Source organism: Myotis lucifugus, unplaced genomic scaffold (genome assembly GCF_000147115.1).
Source record: "Myotis lucifugus unplaced genomic scaffold, Myoluc2.0 scaffold_169, whole genome shotgun sequence".
Classification (NCBI taxonomy): domain Eukaryota; kingdom Metazoa; phylum Chordata; class Mammalia; order Chiroptera; family Vespertilionidae; genus Myotis; species Myotis lucifugus.
The window spans coordinates 1,164,416-1,188,763 of record NW_005871217.1 but is presented as its reverse complement, the minus strand read 5'-3'; the positions used below and the strand labels follow the sequence as shown (position 1 = coordinate 1,188,763).

At 47.1% G+C, this 24,348-nt stretch overlaps 1 protein-coding gene across 1 annotated transcript in view; it reads right to left on the bottom strand.

Moving 5' to 3' along the window:
- GNL3L (G protein nucleolar 3 like) overlaps positions 1–24,348 on the bottom strand; it is a 39,170-nt gene that overhangs the window by 4,125 nt on the left and 10,697 nt on the right. Inside the window, exons 3-14 of the mRNA XM_006096140.3 lie at positions 15,686–15,723; positions 14,088–14,183; positions 12,992–13,108; positions 12,291–12,374; positions 11,750–11,885; positions 10,581–10,684; positions 8,292–8,436; positions 5,675–5,762; positions 4,975–5,149; positions 4,534–4,676; positions 4,174–4,310; positions 1,359–1,486 (exon numbers count right to left, since the gene is read on the bottom strand). Of these exons, the coding sequence (XP_006096202.1) occupies positions 1,359–1,486; positions 4,174–4,310; positions 4,534–4,676; positions 4,975–5,149; positions 5,675–5,762; positions 8,292–8,436; positions 10,581–10,684; positions 11,750–11,885; positions 12,291–12,374; positions 12,992–13,108; positions 14,088–14,183; positions 15,686–15,723 (1,391 nt within the window). The remainder of the gene's footprint in view (positions 1–1,358; positions 1,487–4,173; positions 4,311–4,533; positions 4,677–4,974; positions 5,150–5,674; positions 5,763–8,291; positions 8,437–10,580; positions 10,685–11,749; positions 11,886–12,290; positions 12,375–12,991; positions 13,109–14,087; positions 14,184–15,685; positions 15,724–24,348) is intronic.

Below are 24,348 nucleotides of genomic sequence, written 5' to 3'. Positions count from 1 at the left end.
CTTGCTTTCTAATCTGATTTTTACCCCAGCTGCCAGAGTAATGTTCTAATATACAAACCTGACCATGTTGCTTAAGAAACCCTTCCAGATATTATGTAGCCATCATAAAAAAAAGGACAGCCGAAACCGGTTTGGCTCAGTGGATAGAGCGTCGGCCTGCGGACTGAAAGGTCCCAGGTTCGATTCCGGTCAAGGGCATGTACCTTGGTTGCGGGCACATCCCCAGTAGGAGATGTGCAGGAGGCAGCTGATCAATGTTTCTCTCTCATCGATGTTTCTAACTCTCTATCTCTCTCCCTTCCTCTCTGTAAAAAATCAATAAAATATATTAAAAAGAAAAAAGGACAGCTCTTGGCCCTGGCCGGTATGGTTCAGTTGGTTGGAGTATAGTCCCGTACAACTAAAGGTGGCAGCTTCCATTCCCGTCAAGGCGCATACCTAGGTTGAGGGTTCAATCCCCGATAGGTCATGGTGCATATGGGAGGCAACTGATTGATGTTTCTCTGTCACCTCTCTCTCTCCCTCCCTCCTTCGCTTCCTCCTTCCCTCTCTCTAAAAAAAATCAATAAAAACATATCCTCAGGTGAGGATTAAAAATAAATAAATGATAGCTCTATGAAGTAATCATGTGGGACAATCTATAAGATGAATTTGTAAGTGAAATAAGCGAAGTGGAAAGCAATATGAATAGCATACTACTATATGAATTAAAATAGATCTCTGTACCTGCTTGTATGTATATATGTGTGTATATGAAGCTGAAATAGCTCTGAAAGGACACTCAAATCTGCTAATGGTGACTGCCTCCAAGGAGGAGACAGAGTGGCTGGGAGATAGAAGCAGGAGAGAGATTTACTTTCACTGTAGACCCTTTAGTTCCTTTTAAATTTTATACCATGTACATGCATTACCTGGTCAAAAAAATAATAAGAAAAAAGAATTTTTAAAAATATATTTTATTTATTGATTTCAGAGAGGAAGGGAGAGGGAGAAACAGACAGAAACATCAATGATGAGAGAGAATCATGGATTGGCTGCCTCCTGCACATCCCACACTGGGGATCGAGCCCGCAACCCAGGCATGTGCCCTTGACTGGAATCGAACCTGGGACCCTTCAGTCCGCAGGCCAATGCTCTACCCACTGAGGCAAATCAGCCAGGGCAGAAAAAAGATTTTAAATAAACAAAATGGGGGAAAACAAAACCCCTTGACCATAAAAAAATAACCAACTTTTAAGAGCAACCCCCATCTCCCCACCATTATAGGCAGACGTCATGGGGGGCAGGCAAAAGGGACTGACCACTTCCCAGAGCCGTGGGTAGAGGAGAGGGTTGCCATAAAGAAAAGGGACAGGTACCTTATACACGGTGGTTTTATTTTCCAAGGCATCTACTATTTTCATCATTGGAGAATGGAGCCATTTGATCTCCGTTTGAAGCGAGTCGATGTCACCCAAGAGCTGATCAGATTCTCCATTGGCCAAGCCTTTAACACAAGCAACAGCACTGTCAGGGCCCTGGCTCCTTCCTGCTGCTAGCCTCCTGGTCAGGCCTCAGTGGATAAGATATGTGGACACCGCCCAGGGGAGTTGGGAGGGAAGGCTCTTTCATTCTTTCTGGGAGGCCCCAGGACAAAAGATTAAAGGTATGGGTTTTGCAGGAGGGCACTCGCCTGCCTGAAGCTGGCCTCCCCTGCAAACCACAAATGTGCCCATTGCCTGGGCCCACACCACCCTCATACCTGCTTCTAAACTTCCCTTCCATCCCCTTCCCTGAGCCTATAATCCCTATTCACTCTTCAAGATCCAACACTAGGGCCAACTTCTTTAGTAGAAAACTCTCACTGGGAACTTCCCCCTCTTCTCAATTTCCCAGACCTCCAACTTTTGCTCCGTGCAATCTCAGCGACGGAGCCCCTGTTGCCCTCACATGCAACGAGGGCCAAGCATCATCCTAAGAATGACAGCGGCAGTTCCTCCCAACTGCCCACGTGATACAAGAGGAAAGTAACGTTCAGAAAGGGGGCTGACTTGCCCGAAGCCACCTGGGAAATAAACTCTAAAGCAGGCAAGTTCTCTTATCCTGATGTGGAATCCAAGGACACCAAAAGGCCCAGAGAAGGACTACTGGTCCTCAAGAAAAACAGAGAACTAGAAGGCAGGCCAGCCAGGGCTTTCTCTACTACCCAGAGTGTCCACAGACTGATCCAGAGAGCACTGGGTACCTTTCTAGGATAAGATAGAGAAGAGAGGAGGAGCCATAAGCCAGGGCTGCAGATGGTAGTATCTGAAGACAACAAACTTCCTTCCAGAGTTTTGGAAAACCATAGCAGCTCATAGTTACCAAAAAGTACTACAGCCCAGCCGGTGTGGCTCAGTGGTTGAGCATCAACCTATGAATCAGGAGGTCATAGTTTGATGCCCAGGTTGCGGGCTCCATCCCCAGTAGGGGGTGTGCAGGAGGCAGCCAATCAATGATTCTCTATCATCATTGACTAGCGGCCCAGTGCATGAAATTCGTGAGGGGGGGGGGGTCCCTCAGCCCAGCCTACTGAGGGTCCCTCACCCTCTCCAATCCAGGACCCCTCAGGGGATCCCTGCGGCATCGGGTCTAAACCTGTAGTCAGACATCCCTCTCGAATTCTGGGACGCTGGCTCCTAACCACTTGCCTACCTGCCTGCCTGATCGCCCCCTAACTGCTCCCCTGTTGGCCTGATCGCCCCCTAACTGCCCTCCCCTGCCTGCCTGATTGCTCCCTAACTGCTCCCCCCCTGCCTGCCTGATCACCCCTAACCACCTCTGCCTGCCGGTCTGATGCCCCTAACTGCTCCCCTGCTGGCCTGATTGCCCCTAACCACCGCAGCCTGCCAACCTGATTGCTCCTAACCATCTCTGCCTACCAGCCTGATCGCCCCCAACTGCTTCCCCACCCCACCGGCCTGATCGCCTCCTAACTGCTCCCCCCTAACAGCCTGATCGGCCCCTAACTGCTCCCCCCTGCTGGCCTGACACCCTCTATCTGCTCCCCCCTGCTAGCCTGATCGCCCCTAACTGCCTCTGCCTCAGCCCCTGCCACCGTGGCTTTGTCCGGAAGATGTCTGGTCTAATTAGCATATTACCCTTTTATTAGTATAGATGTTTCTCTCTCTCCCTCTCCCATCCTCTCTGAAATCAATAAAAACATATAAAAAAGAGAAAGCACTATATACATGCCAGTCACTGTTCTCAGTGCTTTTATGTATTAAATAACAGGTGGATGCTATAGTCCAGTGGTCGGCAAACTGCGGCTCGGCAAACCGCGGCTCACGAGCCACATGCGGCTCACGAGCCACATGCGGCTCTTTGGCCCCTTGAGTGTGGCTCTTCCACAAAATACCGGCTCCTCCACAAAAATACCGACTTTCTGGGCATGGGGCCACGAAATTTGCATTCGTACGTGCATGCCCCGCACATAGGTATTTTGTGGACGAGCCACACTCAAGGGGCCAAAGAGCCGCATGTGGCTCGCGGGCCGCAGTTTGCCAACCATGGCTATAGTCCATCTTACAAATGATGTCGAGACATGGAGAAGTTAAGGAACATGTGCAACATCACACAGCTAACAAGAAACAAAATTTGGATTTGAATCTGGATGGTCACTTCTTTTAACCACTCTGAGGTGGGAGAGTCTTCGACAACAGCAGAGGAGAGCTGCTTTGAATGCCACCTCTGCCTCCACTGACTATGCGTCATTCAGCAAATATCACCCTTCCGTGTCTCAGATGCCTCACCCATCAATGGAGGTAAGAATGAAAATCTAGGAATGGACATGCAGTGGCTGAGGCAAAGCCTAGGGCATGAGAGGAGGGGTTTTTGAGAGAAGTGTCTCCGTCCACACCAGGTCCCAAGAGACAGGGAAAGGAAGCTTACGTTTCCTGAACACCTCATAGTGTATAGTACTTGGCTGATTTTCTTCCTATCTACCAAGAGTCACAACCAGCCCCATGGCTCAGATGAGAACTCTCCACCTTGTGGGTGAAAAGCATTAAACTTGGAGCTGGTTAACTAATTTTCTCAAAGCCAGAGCAAGGCGAGGGAAGGGGGAGGTCAAACATGGAATTTGTTGTCAGGTCCCTGTGGCTCCACTAGGGCAAGACCAAGTGCGGTCAGGCCAGTCCCCTCGCCCTCACTTACATTCCATGGTGTCTTCGTTGGCCTGCTCGGTGTCCTCAATGTCGAAGACTTCGGTCATCTCCTTAACAATCTCAGCGCTAAGATGGGTGGGCAGAGTGTGCGTGGCGGGTGGAAGTGTGTAGAAGCTGATCTTCCCACTACATTGGGAGGATGGAGGAAATTGGTGGTGATGTCACTGAGAGAACAATTGACCAATCACAGAAAGAATGAGTTCCCGAGTCAGAAACAGTGAGGGACAATGAGCAAACCCAGCCGGTGGCTTCTGAATAAGACGTTGAGTTGCTAGATAATCACTGATCCAGGGTCCTACAGCCCAGTCCCCTTTGTGGAGCCTCACCCCTACCCCTACCCTCTCCTCACCTCACCCAGTCAGACAGGACTGCTTTGGCTGCCTCCTCCTGATTGTAGATGCCTCCCTTCTTCTTTTTACCCAAGCGCTGGGCCACCGCCATCAGAAAGTGCTCAGTGGTCTGGAAGCCAGAGACGCCGTAATAGTTGGAAATCTGGTGACGAGAGGAAGAGGAGAAATCAGGAAAGAGAATGAAGGGTCCTTGGAATGGGTTAGGGCAGTGGTCGACAAACTCATTAGTCAACAGAGCCAAATATCAACAGTACAACGATTGAAATTTCTTTTGAGTCACATTTCTTAAACTATATAGGTAGGTACATTGTTATTAACTTAATTATGGTACTCCTGAGGCTTAGGAAGAGCCACACTCAAGGGGCCAAGGAGCCGCATGTGGCTCGCGAGCTGCAGTTTGCCAACCACGGGGTTAGGGCATAAGCAAGAGCCCTGCGCACCTCCTCCAGGTTGCAGCGTTGCAGGATGGTCTCCACCGGGGTCACGGGGTCCGCCAGCTTCTGCACGTGGATGCAGTTGCGCAGGATGGTGCCCACCTCCGAGTTGGGTCCTGGGACAATGCCTGGGGCATCCAGCAGCCTGATGAACTTGTCCAGGTGGACCTCCTGCATGAACCTGGGCAGGAGAGGAGAGGAGAAGATGCAGGACACTGATGAGGCCAGATGTGTCTGGCATCCTCTAGGCTCCAGACACACAGCTGAGAGAAGGGGTGAGGGGGTGGGGGCAGATGGCGCACAGATGAAGGTGGAGAGATGTAGGGCCAGGGGTTCGGAGTCCTACAGAGCTGGGACTGATCTAGTCTAGTCTCTGCCATTGGGGACTGAGCTGCAGGACCGTGGTCAGCTTTTGACTCTCTGAGCCTCAGATGCTTCATCTAGGAAGCTAAGCTGCTTATTCATAGCCCAATCCTGCATGGGTTCAAGGAGGCTTCAAGGAGCTAATGGAGGTGAGAGGGGACACCCAGCTGGGAGCCTAGACCACACCTAGGGTGTACCAGGTAAATGCAGGCTGTTAATGAGACTCCCATGCCCAGGGAAGAATCAGAGGCTGCTCCGAGATAAGGAAAGGAGCAGGGGCTGAAGGAGTGAGAGTAGAGGGAATGGTGAGTCAATGGAAGTGGGAGAACAGGCAGATGCTTACTTGGTGATCCCAGGAACGGCTCCCACACTGCAAGCACGGCTGCGTTTCAGACTGTTGATCAGGCTGCTCTTCCCAACATTAGGAAGGCCTACAAAAGAGCAGCAGGCGGCTCAGGGCAGGAGGGGCCCTTAGAAACATCTGGGCCACCCTGTATGGGGGAGGCCCAGGTAGGGACAGTGACCAAGCCACGAGGAAGCCAAAAATCAAGAGCCTGGCCTTTTGCCTTCCCACCCCCAGGCCCTGACCAATTCCCTGCGTGGCCTTTTTACCCCGCCCCTCAATTTGTAAGCACACTGAGTAGATATGTCCCTCTCTCTAGATGTGACAGTCACCTCCCACCTACAACCAGCCTGGGAAAGGTGCTCAATGCAAGTACTCTGCAACATGATCCAACAGAAACGGACAACGGGAAGTGTCCATAAAAGAGACAACCGTCTGTCCTGGTGTGTAACTAACCGGGATGGGGGACTCATCTCCAGGTGTCCCTCTCTCTGAGCAGCTGTCAACTTGTGTTTTTCTGTTTGGGCATCTATGAGCATCTCTGGGTTTGTGGATATCTTTGTATTTCTCCCTCCCTGGCTCTCTCATTATCACCATTTTCCTTCGGTGTCCTAGATGTTACATATCTACTGCTCTTTTTTAAAAATATGTGTTTTTATTGATTTCAGAGAAGAAGGGAGAGGGAGATAGAAACATCAATGATGAGAATCACTCATTGACTGCCTCCTGCACACCCCACAATGGGGATCGAGCCTGTAATCTGGCATATGCCCTGAGCAGGAATCCAACTGTGACCTCCTGGTTCATAGGTTATCGCTCAACCACTGAGTCATGCTGGCCGGACTATGTATATACTGCTCTTTCACAGATGTGCCTGTGTATGTGTGTGTGTTCTATCTGTGTGAGTGCACACGCGTGAGTGCACGCGCATATGCATATATGTGTATGTTGATTGTTCTCATTCTAAATAGTACTGCTTTTGCCATTTTTTACTTTCCTCAGTCTTTCTCTGTATCTAAGCATCTTTCTTTGCCGGTTTGTCTCACTGTCTCTCACTCTAGCCATTGTTCTTTCTTTTTTTCACCCCACCCCACCAATTCTGCCTCTTTGTAATCACATTCCTTCCCCCAGTGGGCACCTCTGTACATGTTTCAGTGTCCCCTTTTCTCTCTCCCAGTCTGTTTCTCCAAAACCACCTCTCTCCTTCCCCCGTTTCTACCCCTCTCTCTATGCATATATATCTCACTATAGACATGTCTGTATGTCTGTCTCTGTGGGAATCAGGGTGTGTGCCTGTGTCTGAGAGTCTAGTGAATCTGGGCACATGTGTCTCTCTTTGGCTCTCTTTGTGTGAAAGCAGCAGAGTTAGGGTGAGCGTGTAGGAAGGGCTTGGTTTGCGTGTGATTTGCCCCTGGGTCTGTCTGCCTCTAAAGGTGCCTTCTCTGGGTCTATACATGTCTCCACACATGTGCAACTGCACTTGTTTATGGATCTGTATGTGTGCATAGGCCTCTGTGTGTTTGTGTGTGTGTGTGTGTGTGTGTGTTCCTCCGTGTCTCCATATTTGTTCCTGCTTGTTTCTATGTGTCTCTCTAAATCTGTCTCTCCAGCCCTGTGTTCATTTCTCTCATTCTTTCTTTGGGTATGTATATGGGTCTGCCTCTCCATATACGTGGGTGCCTCTAGTCCTCTTGTTTCTCTCTGCAGGACTCGGTGCATGTCTGTCTCTATGCCCATTTGATATTTCTTTCTGATCACATATCCATCTCTCCGCATGCCTCTATCATTTAAATCTGTCTCTCCTCTCCAATGCCCACCAACTCCACCCCTTGGCTTTCCAGTTCCTTTTCTGTCTATTCAGGTATGTGTATCTACACCCTTTTCTCAATGTCCGCTCTCTCTGTCAATGTCTTTCTCTGCTGGCTTCACATCCTCTCCCTGCTGCTCCACCTCTGCCTCTCTCAATTCCCCTGTTCCAAACCCACCATCTTCCCCTCGGTGCCCTGGGATCCAGACAGGTCCAGGTTTGAGCCTCAGCTCTGCCTTGTCTCACACAGAGCTGAGACCCTCAAGTCTCCTTCCCATCTCTGGGCCTCAGTGTTCTTATCTGTGAAAGGGAGATGTTCACCACTCCTTCCCGCAGCTCGGGTAGGATAAGATGGCACCAACTCCAAGCCTAGCCCTATGCATTTGGTCCATGGTTCTAAAATGCAGCACATGGACTAGCTGCGTGGCTCAGTGACTGAGCATCGCGACCCATGGACCAAGAGGTCCTGGGTTCGATTCCCAATCAGAGCACATACCTGCATTACAGCTTGATCCCCAGTAGGGGGCGTGCAGGAAGCAGTCAATCTATGTCTCTCGTGGATGTTTCTATCTCTGTATCCCTCTCCATTCCTCTCTCTCTAAAATCAATAAAAACATATTTAAAAAATAAAATAAAATGCAGCGCATGGTGATGATTGAGTATGTGTTCCCACGTCCACCAATCCAAATTACAAAGCACAAAACCCTTCACCCCAAAAAGGTGACACCAAGTTCCCAGGATCCTTTCCCGCAATGAAGCCCCTGTCCAAAGGAGAGCCTGAGCCCTGTGCCCTCTCCCCAGGCGCCTTACCCACAACGCCCACACGGATATGGGTGCGCACTTCACCGAGGCGGCAATAGTTCCCCAGAACCCTCATGAGGTTTTCAGCTCCAAAGCAGGCTTTGCTCTTCAGCAGTGACTCGGAGGCCTGCTCCACGGGCACACTGCAGCGGTTCTAGAAAATGAGGAATAGTACAGCAGAGGCATCAGGAGGGAGATGTGATTTGAGCCCCGAGTTTCAACTTTCAGGGCCTGCCTGTGATCAAGGAGATCCTCAGGCCAAAGTGGGAGACTTCTCACACAGGCTCCAAACCCGCCGTTTCTCTGCCCCCCTTGGAGACCCGCGGTTCTGGTCTTCCAGTCTTCTTTGTCCCTGTCTCTGCCTACATATGCCTCAGCAGGGACAGTATGGCATCCTAGCCTCGAGACAGGCCAGGCTGGACTTCCAACTCTTCCTCTCACAGGTGTGTGCCTAGCAAATCCTGCTTCCCTTCTCAGGACCTTGGTGCCCTCGTGTGCACAATCGGGATGCCCGCCATCCCAGCCTGCAAAAGGAAAGATAATGCCTGGCCCACACACAACCCACCTTCCCTTGATTCCTTATCCAGAACAAGGCCATTCCAGCCTCTCTTTTTCTTAAATATGCTTTTATTGATTTTTAGAGAGAGAGGAAAGGAGAGGGATAGAGAAAGAGAAACAAAGATGAGAGAGAAACATCATGGATCGGCTGCCTCCTGCATGCCCCTCACTGGGGATTGAGCCTGCAACCCGGGCATGTACTCTGACTGGGAATCAAACCTCGACCCCTTGGCTCATGGGTCGATGCTGAACCAACTGAGCCACGCCGGCCGGGCCAGCCTCTATCTCTTTACTCCTGATGCTACTTACTCTACCCAGAATACCCTTCCATCTCTTCCTCTTTCCTTACTTACCCACCACACTATTGCAAAACAGAAATTAACCTAAATATCCCTCAACAAGAAGCAGGTTAATGAGATATATCCTTGAAGTGGAATACAAACGAAAGAAAGCTAATAGCAAAGGATTCTTACCACATTTCTGCCATGAAAAAGGTCAAAACATTTTTAAATAAGGTATCATGTGTCTTCCAGATTAGCAAAGATGAAAACATTCAATGATATCAAATGTTAGCAAAGGTGGAGGGAAATAGGGCCTGTCACACATTCATTGCCCCATTGGCAGGAAGATAAATGGTGCAGCCCCTTGGTGGTGGTGGGGGGTGTGCAATTTGTCTGGGTCTAGGAAAATATAAAATGCATAAAGCCTATGACACAGACACTCTACCTCTCAATACCTAACCTACACAAACGTGTGCAAGAGTGTGTGTTAAAGTACTGGTTATAACAATAAAAAATTGGAAACTAATTTTACCTAGCATCAGAAGATAGATCTCAGTAAAAAGATATCCAAGAGGGGGAAAAAAGCAAGCCGCAGGATAAGATATGATACCCACAAACACAGTTTTCTCTTTATATACACTTCCCTGTGTATATCTAAAGTACAGAAAAACATCTGGATCCTTCCATACTTACAATGATGGTTACTTCTGGTTATATGTGGATAAAGGAGACTGGAATTAAGGGTATTGGTGAAAGAGTAATTAATCCTACCAGACCTGAGGCCCTGAACCTAACTGTCCCCTATACCTGGGCTCCTGAGCATTAAAGAGAAAAAACCAACATGATATAGAAAAATGTTAGTTACATGCAAACAAGTGGTTAGAATAAGATGGAACTTGGAGACATTGTAGAAAATAGGTCTACCTTTCATCTACCTTTCATCTAGCGCCAGTATTCCACCTTTGTGTGGAAATTACCGAAAAATCGGTACAGCGGTCTGGTAGGGTTAAGCTTTATATGCAATTGTTTTTATTTTTTTTTACTTTATTTTTTAAATAAATTTTATGCTGGTGCAAAATTGAAAAAATATCCCCAGCACCAGTTTCTCTCCCTAGAAGCAACCAATGTTTCTGTATACTTTAATATTTTATGATGAAAATGTATTTCTGTGTTAATGATCTATTAGAAAGTAGTGTGATGTTTTAAAGAGAAAAACAGAGGCATGTATTTTAAAATGGAACAGTTCTCTATATTTTCCAATATGTATTACCCTTACATCTGGAGAAAATGCTTCCTAAAGAGCAATAATATAGGAAGAAATGAAATGAATATTAAGTCATCCAGTAAAGCAAAAAGCTCAAAGCTGAAGGCCTAATTCAATTACCAAAGAGTTGGAGACCCAGTCCAAGGCATCCCTGGCCCCAGGCTATCCTGAAAGATGCCCCTTGCCCCTGCTTACCAGGTTTTTGACCTGATGCTGGGTGCTGGCCTTGAAAGCCACAGTTGGCAGCTCATTCCGAAGGTAATCCAGCCACTTTTCTATAACGTCCTTGGGGACCAGGTCTGGGGGAAACAGGAACAGATAGAACAGGTAAGGAGAACATAACTTCGACAGCTCACTCCGAAGATGCATCTACCCATACCCGAAGCGAGGCCCACCTCCTGACAAAGACAGCTCCCTGGCCCTGGCAGCCCCTGTACAGTCCCTAAGTTAGAGTTAGAAAGGACACTGTATTCTAGGGGAGCAGTTGGCCCTCCCTGAGGGGATCTCTATTCCCTCAGGGAGAATGGGAAAACTAGCTAGTAGGTCCCAGGTCTCCCAAAGATTATGTTTCCAATCCCCTCTCTGGATCATTCTAATTTGAACCAAATGTCAAGAATAACATGGGCAAAAATGGCTACCATTTGTGAGGTACTGACCACACATATACCAAGCACTTTAATATTAATTCTCACAACAACACTGTGAGTTGGGACAATCACAGCCCATTTTAAAGCTAGAGAAATGGAAGCTCTTAGGTGATAGGACTTGTCCAAGATCCCAGCCAAAAGAGCACAAGTGAGATGAGAGCCAGACCCGAGTGACTCCTGAGTCCATGTGCTTTTGTGCCCTAGTCTCTGGGTTCCAGCTTGGAGAAGACACTCTCCAGGGATGGCCAGTCACAGATAAGGCTTAAAATAGCAAGAATGGAGGAATCAAAGGCAGCCGGGCTTGCACACCATTCCCAGCTTCTGCTGCACTGTGTCTTTAGACCAGGGGTGGGGAGCCTTTTTTCTGCCAAGGGCCATTTGGATATTTATAACATCATTCTCGGGCCATGCAAAATTATCAACTTAAAAATGAGCCTGATTTATTTGGTCAAACATTTAATTAACTCACCCCTAATGCCTTGGCAGGGCCAGACCAAATGACTTGTTGGACCTTATACGGACGTTCCCCACCCCTGCTTTAGACAAATGATTTCACCTCTCAGATTCCTGGCTAGGAAGACTGTAACAAGAATTCTTACGTTGCACAAACTGTTAGGAATACCACTAAAGTTGCTGCATCTCAGGATCTGGTCAGAGCTGGTCTTTCAAGAAGGCTTTCCCCCTGCCATGCCTCACCCAATGCTTCTCAATACCCACCAATCTTGTTCAAGACCAGGACCAGCTTCTTGTTGCCCTGTGCCCGCAGGACAGTCTCCTCCATCTGGAAGCAGCGGCAGCCCAACGGGTCCCTGGCATCCAGAACTTCCAGAATCACATCAGAGTATTCCACTACCTGCAGGGCAGAAGGCGAGGGATGGAGGCAGGCAGAGGACTGGGTAGCAATCGCAGAGGCCCATGAATGAAAAGGCCTCCATCTCAGTCAGGGAAAACAGAAATGGAGAGGAGATGGGACTGGATTGGTACCCTCCCTGAAGGGCCTTAAGAAAAGAGTCCCGCCCCAGTTGGTTTGGTTCAGTGGACAGAGCGTCGGCCTGTGGACTGAAAGGTCCCAGGTTCGATTCCGGTCAAGGGCACATGCCTGGGTTTTGGGCTCGATCCCCAGTGGGGGGCGTGCAGGAGGCAGCCAATCAATGATTCTCTCTCATCATTTATGTTTTCTCTCTCTCTCTCCCTCTTCCTTCCTCTCTGAAATCAATAAAAATGTATTTTTTTTAAAAAAAGAAAAGAGTCCCCATACCTTACGGAACTCCTTGTAATAGGCCTTCCTTGTGGCCTCATCATCCAGCTGAGGAAACATATTTAATTCCTGCAAAGCTTCCTCCTAAAGGAAAAAAGAAGAGAATGGTCCATGGGAGGAAATAGAGCGAGAAAGAGCCAGGGCATTGGAGACTATGTGAAGCTGGGGGAGCCATGTGAGTCCCAGCCACCAGAGCTGGGAAGTGGAAGAACACACGGGCCCACATGGTAGCTATGTGTGCCTATGTGTATGTGTGTATTCGAGCACCAAAGAGGCCTGAGTGTGCATATGGGTGTGTAAAAATTAGCCTGCTATATTTAGTCCAATATTTAAGTAACTCACCCCTAATGCCTTGGCAGGGCCAGACCAAATAATTTCGCGGGACTTTTATGGCCTGCGGGCCAGAAATTCTCCACCCCTGCCTTAGTCCTCCCAACCCCACTCCAACCCCCGTCTTTGGGTTCCAGCTTGGGAGAAAGGACCTACCAGGGTTGTCCAGTCACACACAAGGCTCAAAATGGCTTTTTACCTCCCTCTCACCCTCCATCCCTCTGTCCTGTTTTCCCATCCTTTCTCCACAGATTGCCTACTTCCCTTCCAACCATCTCACATCCTTTCTCTCCCTTTCACAGAGCAACGGCAAAAGATGCTCTTGAGCAAACCTGCCCCAGTACTACCCAGGGGCAAAACTGCTCTCTTACCTTGGACTCAAACTCCTCCTGGCGTCGCAGGACATCCTGACAGTAGCTCTCCATGGTCCTGCGTCTGTGTCTCTCTTGCTCCCGGGCAGCCTGCTGCTTCTCCCTCATCTCGTCAATCTAACAAGGGAACACACACCAGGACTGCAACTGACTAGGTCTGCAGCCTAAGGGAGGGACAGGAGACGGAGAGGAACAGGGAACGGGTGACAGTGGGAGCAAACTGTGGCATGGCAGAGGTGGAAGGAGCAAGGATACAGGGCGAAAGCAGATATGACAGCAGGATATAAGGGGTTTGAGAGAAAGAAAAAAAAAACAGAGTGCTGCAGGGAGGGAAAGCAGGGCAGAGAACAATAAAAGAAGGTCAAGGGGACCCAGCCAGTGTGGCTCAGTGGTTGACCATCAACCTGTGAACCAGGAGGTCACAGTTCATTCCCGGTCAGGGCACCTGCCTGGTTTGTGGGCTCGATCCTCGGTGTGGGGCCCGAAGGAGACAGCTGATCAATGATTCTCACCATTGATGTTTCTCTCTCTCTCTCTCTCTCTCTCTCTCTCTCTCTCTCTCTCTCTCCCTCTCCCTCTCTCTCTCCCTTCCTCTCTGAAATCAATAAGTATATAAGAAAGGTATGGGAAGCTGAGAGAGAATGTGTTCCTGGCAGAGCAAACAAGAACAGAGGGAGAAAAGGACAAAGTCGTGGGATGCCCCACCATTTAGAGCAGGGAGAGACTGGCAGAGAGGAAGGAGGACATCTAGGAGAGTAAGATGACAAGAAAGTCAAAGTGAGAGTATTTCAAGGAAAGCAGGTCTCAAATGCAGAGAATTCAGATCAAATTAGATGAGAACTCTCCATCAGAGAATGCACTGGCGAGGCTGGCAAAGACCATTTCGGTGGAGCCGTGGGAACACAAGCCAGACAGCAATGGACTGGGAGGTGAGCAAATGGAGACCCTTAGTCAAATATCAAAGCAACATCCTCCCTTCCACCTTCCACAACAGCCTCTACAACCCTAACCATTCTGGCCTTTGCCCTTCCATTCACCACTCCTGAGGAACTGGCAGTCCAGGCAAGCCCTCTCTCCCCGATGGTACAGGGCTTACCCTCTTCTTCTTTAATTCAGCCTCCCGGTTGGTATGATCATTGGAGTGAACAAACTGGGGAGTGGAGACCAGCTTGAAGGCTGCTTTCTTCCCACTCTGCTTTACAGGATGGTCACCACACGAGAGGAAAAAAAAAATCAAACAGAGCTAATGAACCCATGAAAATCACCCTCCAGGGAGGGGTTAGAGCTTCTTAGAAGTGTTTTGCCAAGGGAAAGGGAGGAGAAAAAAAAGGGCTTGCCCCAAAGGTATGCCCGTCTTGCTAAAGAGAGACCCTCCCTCCACTAGCCAGGCAGGAACTGACTGAAGAACCCCAGGAAAGGGAGGTGCAACTCGGAAGGTTTCCCAAGTAAAGGCAAAGGGAAAAGCTAAGTAGTTCTCAAAGTGTGGTCCTTAGACCAGCAGCATCATCACTTGGCAACTTGTTAGAAATACAAATTCTCAGAAGCCACGACAGACCCATGAATCAGAAACTCAGGAGTCGGGGCCCAGTAATCTGTGTTTTAACCAGCCCTCCAGAATTATCTAGGCTGGTTAAACATGTCCAAAGTGTGAGAACTTTGCCTGGCTGGTTTGGCTCAGTGGTTGAGCGTCGACCTCTAACCAGGTCAGTTTGATTCCCAGTCAGGGCACATGCCTGGGTTGCAGGCTCCATCCTCAGTAGGAGGTGTGCAGGAGGCAACCAGTCAATGATTCTCTCATCACTCATGTTTCTATCTCTCTGTTTCCCTCTCCCTTCTCCTCTGATATAAATAAAAATATTTTTAAAAAATAAAATAAAGTGTGAGAACTTTAACCATCTGCTACAATCTGACAACCACTGCTTTGGCCCAAGTCTGACTTGTCCATATCTTTCCTAGCAGGGCCAGGAGATCCAGGAGCTGGAGCCAATCATTATGTTTCAGCCTTTCTCCTACCCATGAGTGACAGGGACTAGGACTCAGACAGACTCAAGTCCCAGCTGCACTACCCCGAATCTAGGAACTTTCTCACTGAGCTCAGTTTCTCCATCTAAAAAATGGGACCACAGCAATCCCTACCAAGGTAAATCAAGCACGAAGGAGCGTGTGGCTTGTGGTATAAACTTAATAAATGCTGCTGATTCTCTGCTGTGGCCACCCAGAGAAGGAAAGCCAGCTCCACTGAGTCCGATGTATTACTCTGTCTAGAGCAGCGGTTCTCAACCTGTGGGTCGCGACCCCTTTGGGGGTCGAACGACCCTTTCACAGGGGTCGCCTAAGACCATAGGAAAACACATATATAAATACATATTGTTTTTGTGATTAATCATTATGCTTTAATTATGTTCAATGTGTAACAATGAAAATACATCCTGCATATCAGATATTTACATTACGATTCATGACAGTAGCAAAATTACAGTTATGAAGTAGCAACGAAAATAATTTTATGGTTGGGGGTCACAACAACATGAGGAACTGTATTAAAGGGTCGCGGCATTAGGAAGGTTGAGAACCACTGGTCTAGAGTCACCCACCATTTCTACTGGGTTTTATGGGCTTCTTCTAGGGCAGGTAACCTGTTCCTAGCCTTACCCAACAGTGGGCACACCTTACCTGAGGGTTGGGCCAACTTACCTTCTTGCAGCCTTTGGAACCTTTACCTGGCTTATTTTCTACAAAAAAAAAAAAAGAAAAAGAAACAGGCATCACTCACCTACACAACATTTCTTGATACCTTAATTAAGGTCTGGCCGCATTGGGACCTAAGGATGCCTCTGACACCATGTTTGTCTAGGCCAGTGGTCGGCAAACCGTGGCTCACGAGCCACATGCGGCTCTTTGGCCCCTTGAGTGTGGCTCTTCCATAAAATACCACGTGCGGGTGCGCATGTACAGTGCGATTGAAACTTCGTGGCCCATGCGCAGAAGTCAGTTTTCGGCCTGGGCGAGTCTATTTTGAAGAAGTGGCATCAGAAGAAGTGGGGGGTGTCAGGTGGGCCGCGGGATACACAGCGCGGGGGAGGTACATTGTTTTAAGGTGCGTTCGCTGAGGTCGACCCCTTCCAACTTTCCCATCCACACTCGTCTATCTGAAACAAGTATACAAGACGAGTGTGGATGGGAGAGTTGGAAGGGGTCGACCTCAGCGAACGTACCTCAATCAGATTGAGGACGTTTTTAGCAAAGGCCACCTTAGGAGTACCCTAATTAAGTTAATAACAATGTACCTACCTATATAGTTTAAGTTTAAAAAATCTGGCTCTCAAAAGAAATTTCAATCGTTGTACTGTTGATATTTGGCTCCGTTGACTAATGAGTTTGCTGACCACTGGTCTAGGCCAGTGGCCGGCAAACTGCGGCTCACAAGCCAGATGCGGCTTTTTGGCCCCTTGAGTGTGGCTCTTCCACAAAATACCACATGCGGGCGTGCATGTACAGTGCGACTGAAACTTCGTGGCCCATGCGCAGAAGTCGGTATTTTGTGGAAGAGCCACACTCAAGGGGCCAAAGAGCCACATGTGGCTCATGAGCCACAGTTTGCCGACCACAGGTAGGCCCAGGACAAGACAGACAGGGATATGGCATCAACACTGTTACAAAAACTGAATATAATGCTCAGGGCATCATTTCAAACTGAAACAATTGTTAAGGAATCCTGTGAAGAGAGTGAGCTGAATATCTCCTTGTAACTCCTCTCTCTCCCCCAACTTCTGGCAGGAGGAAACTCAACAAAAAAATTTTTTTTTAGTTAATCCTCACCTGAGGATACTTTTCCATTGATTTTTAGAGAGAGTGGAAGAGAGAGGGATAGACAGAGAGACACATCGATTAATTGCCTCCCACACACGCCTCGACCAGGGCCAGGGATCCAGCCTGCAATGGAGGTACATGCCCCTGACCGGAATTGAACCCGGGACGCTTCAGTCTGCCTGCCAATGCTCTAACTGCTGAGCGAAACTGGCTAGTGCCGGGGTTCATGTCCCAGCATCAAGAAGGGTTCAGGAATCTGGAAAAGGCGCTGTGCGTAGATGACATAGGAATCCAGAGACTAATAAAGAGTCTGGAGATGAGATATCATTGTGAAAGGCATTGGGGGTCAGAGGACCTTCAGCTAAAGGAACTGAAGACTCCCTCCTTGTCTAGGACCCTTGCTTTCATTAACACAATTTGTCCTAAGGCAAGGTGGAGATAATACACTTCAAAGGGTAAGATTTCAAAGGGTACAGAAGCATTGTCAGAATGGGGAATAGCCTACGGCTGTTCAGGTGTTTGGCCAGTAGGAGGCAATAACATGTAGATTAAGATGCCCTTTAGCTGTCTGGCAGCCACAATCAGATTCCTATTCAGGTTTGGGGAAATGCCTTTAGCCATTCCCAACAGGTGACTCCATGTGTGACTCAACCCTGTTGAGTCCCCAAGTTTCATCAACCTTTTGATGAAACTCTTGAAATTATGACATGCTGGAATTGGTTCCCGGCAGGCTAGGGCTCAACAATTTCAGCACCAGGCTGAGGTGGGGGCTGGCAGCATGGGAAGGTGATCTGAGGAGTCCCAGCTGGTTAAGCCAGGATAGATGGCCTCAGCACATGAAGAGAGAACTGCCCCTTCCTGCCAACCCTGCTCAGGCCATTGCCTCCAAAGAGACTTGCCCTATTCAGCTAAACTGCAGCCACCCTCCCACCCCCTTGGATACAAGGAGGAGAGAGCTCACCTACCTCAATCCCACCTTAACAAAGCCCAGGAATTTAAGAGGCCTCTCCACTGTCAATGAGAAGTCCCACCTGCCATCCCACTCACAGCTGAGCTCTTAGGGAAGAATGACTTTCCTTAATTCTCACCACCTGCAAGAGGGCTAAAGGAATTCCTAGAGGGGGTGATTCTGGAAGTTCAAGGCACAAATATAGGAGCAGCTTGAGATTACCACCACGGACACTCCCATCGCAAGTGGTTTTGCACCAAAGCAGAATGTAGAAAACATTAATGTAGAAAGCATTAATGTAGAAAACAAGAAAATTTTTTAAAATATATTTTCATGGATTTCAGAGAGGAAGGGAGAGAAAAAGAGAGATAGAAACATCAATGATGAGAGAGAACCATTGATCAGCTGACTCCTGCACGCCCCCCACCAGGGATCGAGGCCACAACCCAAGCATGTGTCCTTGACCAGAATCGAACTGAGGACCCTTCAGTCCGCAGGCCAATGCTCTATCCACTGAGCCAAACCAGCTAGGGTGGAAACGAGAATTTAAACACTACAGTAGTCCTCCCCTTATTTGCAAGATATTCGTTCCAAAACCCCCAGTGAATGGCTGTAACCACTAACAGAATCGAGCCCTATATAATACTATGCTTTGTCCTTTACATACATACCTTTCCACTTGAAGGAAACATTTTTGGGGTATTATTAAGTAAAATAATGGTTACTTAAACACAAGCACTGTGATACCAGGATAGTGGATTCAATTCCTGGTCAAGGCACAAGGCTCAATCCCCAGTAGGGGGCGTGCAGAAGGCATCTGATCTGATGTTCTCATTGATGTTTCTATCTATCCCTCTCCTTTTCTCTCTCTCAAATCAATAAAAACATTTTAAAATGTGGTATTTCCTAATGAAAAAACCCACAAGTTCAAAAGAAATAAAAATAATAGATAAAAAGTTCCTTTAGTTGAAAACAGGCTTGAGGTTTCAGATTAGAAAGGCTCATGTAGCGCCAAGATTAACACAAAAGATATCCTGGGCAGATCCTGGTGAAATTTCTGAACTCCAATGGTAAAGAGAAAATCTTATAAACTTCCAAACAGAACAAGTTTCCAACAAAGGCCAGAGCAGTGGACAGCCTTCTCAAATCTACAACTCTGGACACTGAAGACAGAAGAATAACCATTACAAGTTATGAGACAAGGGACTGTGTTCCAAGCTAAATTCCTATACTTGACCAATAGATTACTCTGAAGTTTAAAAGAAAAATAGATGTGTGATTACCACTGCTATTCTCTTTCATTTTTTAAAATTTATTTATTTATTTATTTTAGAGAGAGAAAGAAGGGGAAAGGGAGAGGGAGAGGGGGAGAGGGAGGGGAGGGGAGGGGGAGATTGATTTGTAGTTCCACTTACTTCTGCATTCATTGCTTGATTCTTGTAAGGTTCCCTGACTGGGGATCAAATCCACAACCTTGGCATACTGGGACAGTGCTCCCAATTGAGCTACGTGGATAGGGCACCACCTCTATTCCCTTTCTGGTAAAACTACTTGAGGAAGTACACCAGCTAAAAATTAAATCAGAATAGAGATCTCAAGCTGCCCTGGCTGGTTGCTCAGTGATTAGAGCATCAGCCCGAGAACTGAAGAGTCTCGGGTTTGACTCTAGGTCAAGGGCACATCCCTCGGTCGCAGGTTCAATCCCAGGCCCCAGTCAGAGTGCAAGCAGAAGGCAACCAATTGATGTGTCTCTCTCACACAGATGTTTCTCTCTCTCCCCCTTCTCCCCCCTCCCTTCCACTCTCTAAAAATCAATGGAAAAAATATCCTCACTCCTCAAGTAAGGATTAAAAACACACGCACATACACAAAGACCTCAAGCTAATGGAAACAAATAATGGCGGGCAGGAAACCTAGTCCCCCCTTATGTGCAAGATATTCATTAAATCTCTTTTAAAATGCTAGTAATGTAGCTAAGAACTATGATACATTACTAAGAAAGGATTTTTTAAAATCCAGGAAGCGTATTATAAGAAAATAGCTCAGAACTAAAATACCAAATTATTTCAACAAAATCTAGGAATCAAAGCAACAGGGGTTGGAAAAGCAAAAGCACACAAGCATGCTAAAAGTCTCACTTTGAAAGAGTAAGATAAACAGAGTCATTATTTAACTTTGGTAAAGTGATAGAGAAATTTGAGTTTAATTATGTTTGCTATCAGTATAAATGCAACTACCAACATAACTTAATTACTGGTGGATTTTTTTTTAGACTTGATCAATTTCTTCAAAGTAAATAAATAAGGGAATAAGAAGGATTAAACAGAAAATATATAATAAGATGGTAGAAATTAGACCAAGCAGATTAGTTCTCATAATGACTGTGAATGGGTCGAATTTCCCAGTAACAAAAAAAACACACACACAAATAAACAAAAAACAGACCCCTGTGTCTCCTTTTCTTCCAAAGCACTCATGTCGCAATGAAAAGAATGTGAGGTCTGGAATGAACCAGGTCTGGCCATTTTACTCAACAATTTCCATCTGCCTAACTTCCCTGGAAACAGAGCTTGCACTGGATACAGGCACACATTGAAAGAAAATACATCACGTAGAGAGGGGGGAAAACATCTGCTTCGGAGGGAGGGAGGGAGGAGAGAAGGGGAAGAAGAGACGTGGGGAGGGGTACCGCCATCACTTGCAGCACTGCAACACCCAGGAGTCACTGTTCATCTGTGTGGGAGGGGGTTTAACAGCCTGAGAGAGAAAACAGCTTCCATTTTGTTGCCAGCCACACGTAGATTCCTATTCTGGCTCCATAACTGCCTAGCTCTAAGACCTTAAAGAATTTTCTCAAATCTCTCTGAGCCTCAATGTCTCCACTCACCAGCTGTGACATCCATCAGTATTCAAAGGCAGAGCTCTCCATTCATCCATCATCTCCCACACTCCCACCCTGCTATATCTCTGTACATCCAGCCTGGCACCGACTCCACCACCATCCTCCCTTTGTCTCTGCTTAAAATTTCCCACAATGCCCTCTGACGCTCTCATTGGGGAGCTCAGCACCCCTAATTCTTCCATCTCTCCTCGGGAACAATTCCCAAACCTCTTGCCTTGGTGGAGACACCTGTGAGGACACTGCTTCACCTGCAGGCCTCTGGAAAGGTGGCTGTCGTGTTCTCTGGCACATGAATAAATACCTTGGGGCCAGTAGGTAGAGATGTTCTCTGGACTCATCATTGCCAAACCAAGACTATTTCTCCCTCTTGTTAAAAAAGAAAAATAGCCCAGCTGGCGTGGCTCAGTGGTTGAGCATCGAGCTATGAACCAGATCAATATTTTTATTGATTTCAGAGAGAGGACGGGAGAGGGAGAGATTAGAAACATCAATGATGAAAATCACTGATCGGCTGCCTCGGGCACGCCCCCCACTTGGGATTGAGTCCACAACCCAGGCATGTGCCCCCGACCAGAATGGAACCCAGGACCCTTCAGTCCACAGGCTGAAGCTCTATCCACTGAGCCAAACTGGCTAGGGCAGTAAAATATGTTTTTTAACAAGAAAAATAAAGAGGGAGGAAAATCCTGCTCTTTAAACTGTTGCTATGCCTGTCACCTATAAGTCACTTTTCCTTATTTATGGAAGCACAGGGCTCAGAGCATTACTTTCAACCCAACTCCTGCCACCATCAATCTGGGTAACGTTGGCAATTTCTGGGCCCCTTCCAACACTCCAGTTTCCCACTTCCTCAACATTCTCACCTCCAGGAACCAGCACTCCATGCAGCCACCTGCTCACCCACTATGGTGACATCTATGATCATCTCTTCTAACTGCTTCAGAAAGCAGTCTCAGACACCCCTCTCAACTATCCTCAAGCTCATTTGTTCAGCCTCCGTTCTGTTTCTTATCCATCAGCCACCCCATCCCTTCCTGTGCAGCTCACATTCACAGTCTGTCATTACAATGGATTATATATCTGTGCCACCAGTCACTGATCGGTGTAAATCTTTTCAGTGACAAAACACACCTTACTTTTTCTTTTTTAAATATATTTTTATTGATATCAGAAAGGAAGGGAGAGGGAGAGAAAGAGAGAAACATCAATGATGAGAGAGAATCATTGATCAGCTGCTTCCTGCACACCCCCCACTAGGGATGGAGCCTGCAACCTGGCATATGCCTTGACCAGGAATCGAACTGTGACCTCCTGGTTCATAGGTCGATGCTCAACCACTGAGCCACACCAGACTGGGTGCACCTTCCTTTTTCTTAATCATTCAAAAACATACAACAAAAACAAAACATAAACACAAAAAAATGTACAACAGCTGAAAGCGTATTTGGACACTCTTTGTAGGGCTCCTCAATAACGTTCCCAGATTTAATCACTATGATTACCATTTGGATCCATGGTATCTCTAGCTACACCACCCAGCATTGCCCCATCTACCACTGTAATTGTCCCAGTTACTCATTACATACTTTATTGCCAATTCACCACTGAAAGCCTTTGTGTTGTGTGCACATGTGAAGTTTTTCTATTCACTTTAATGTTCACCATTTCCCCCACTAATATAAATGTGTATGATTGCTCTTAAACAGGTCATAACGTTCCAAAATAAAAAGGTGCACTTTGAGAGGTCTTCCTCCCAAACTTGGCCCTAGCCACTGTAGTCCCCTCATGTAATAAAAAACCACTGTATGCCCTAGCCGGTTTGCTCAGTGGTTAGAGTGTTGGCCAGTGGACTGAAGGGTCGAGGATTTGATTCCAGTCAAGGGCACATACCTCAGTTGCAGGGTCAATCCCTAGCCCGTCATGAAGTGTGTGGAAGACAACCAATTGATGTGTCTCTCTCACATTGATGTTTCTCTCTCTGTCTCTCCCCCGCTTCCACTCTCACTAAAAATCAATGGAAAAAACTATCCTCCATGAGGATTAACAACAAAAAGAAACCACTGCCTAGCCCGTGTGGCTCAGTGGTTGAGTGTCGACGCATGAACCAAGACGTTACCAGTTCGATTCCCGGTCAAGGCACATGCCGGGGTTGCAGGCTCGATCCCCAGTAGAGGGTGTGCAGGAGGCAGCCAATCTTTGATGTTTCTCTCATCTTTGTTTCTCTCTATCCCTCTCCCTTCTCTCTCTCTACAAAAAAAATCAATAAAAATATATTTAAAAAAGAAAACACTGCATGAGTTTATCATGCATCATTGTTTCTTTATGCAACTGCAATATATATTCTTATTTCCCCCTAATTTCTCCCAAACAGGTAACATACTCTTGTCAGCAACTTGCTTTTTCACTTAACAAATTCTGGAGATCTTTCCATCTAATGGTTTTTCCATACACTACAGTCTTTCCACATAATATTCCCATATACTACTTCCTCATTATTTTAAACTGCCAGGGTTCTTTTGTATGCATATACTCTCTTTAACTATCTAATTATGATCTTTATCACTACCAATAATTTTATTATAACCTGGTATTTGATGTTCTTAAATATAGTAGATTTTGTTCATTTTTCTCGTGTTACTTGAAAAAATGATTATTTGCTTTTGGTATTAACATACACTTTTTAGGATTATATAAAGTAAATGCACTGACATTTTTTTCATCAAGCCCCACATAGGCACGGCCACCATTCACACAGAATACGGGGCTCCTGGGGTGGTACAATTCTTACCCAGTCTATCCAGTGTGCTATCCACAGTGCCAGACACTGTTCTAAGTATCTTACCTATTTTAACGCATTAAATCCTCATAAAAACACTATTAGGGAGGTACTATTTTTTTTTAATCCTCACCCGAGGGTATGATTTTATTGATTTGAGAGAGAAAGGGGGCGAGAGAAAGAGAGAGAAAAAAACATAGATCACTTGCCTCCCTTATACAACCTGATGGGGGATTCAACCTGCAATTTGGGTATGTGCCCTGACCAGAAATCAAATCCGCCACCTTTTAGTGTAGGGGATAACGGTCCAACCAACTGGCCAGGGCTAGGTAGATACTATTATGCTATTAGATAAATACTATTATTATCCCATTGTGAAAATAGAGACTGAAGTTAAGTATCTTGCCTAAGACTACACAACTAGTAAGTGGAAGAGCTAAGATTCAAACTCAGTCTGGCTCCAGAGTCCATTCTCTTAGCCACGGGTACAATATATGGTACCAACTTAAAGGTACAACTTAAAAAGAAAAATGTTAGGGTTCCAGACAGTGTGATACAGTATTTACTGCTATACAACTCAGATCAAGTCACTTAACTTTGCTGAGCCTGTTTGTCATCTGTAAAATGGGAATGGGAGATAAGGGGAACCTTACCTCACAAGGAAGTTGAGAGACAACACTGATCCTATATAATAAAAGCCTAGGTGGCGTCACATGCAACATCATCACAAGATGGCCGCCAGTCACATGCAACATCATCACAAGATGGCCGCGGGCAATCAGGCCGGCAGGGCAGTTGGGGGCGAACAGGCCAGCAGGGGAGGGCAGTTGGGGGTGATCAGGTCAGCAGGGGAGGGCAGCTGGGGGGGACCAGGCCAGCAGGGGAGGGCAGTTGGGGGTGATCAGGTCAGCAGGGGAGGG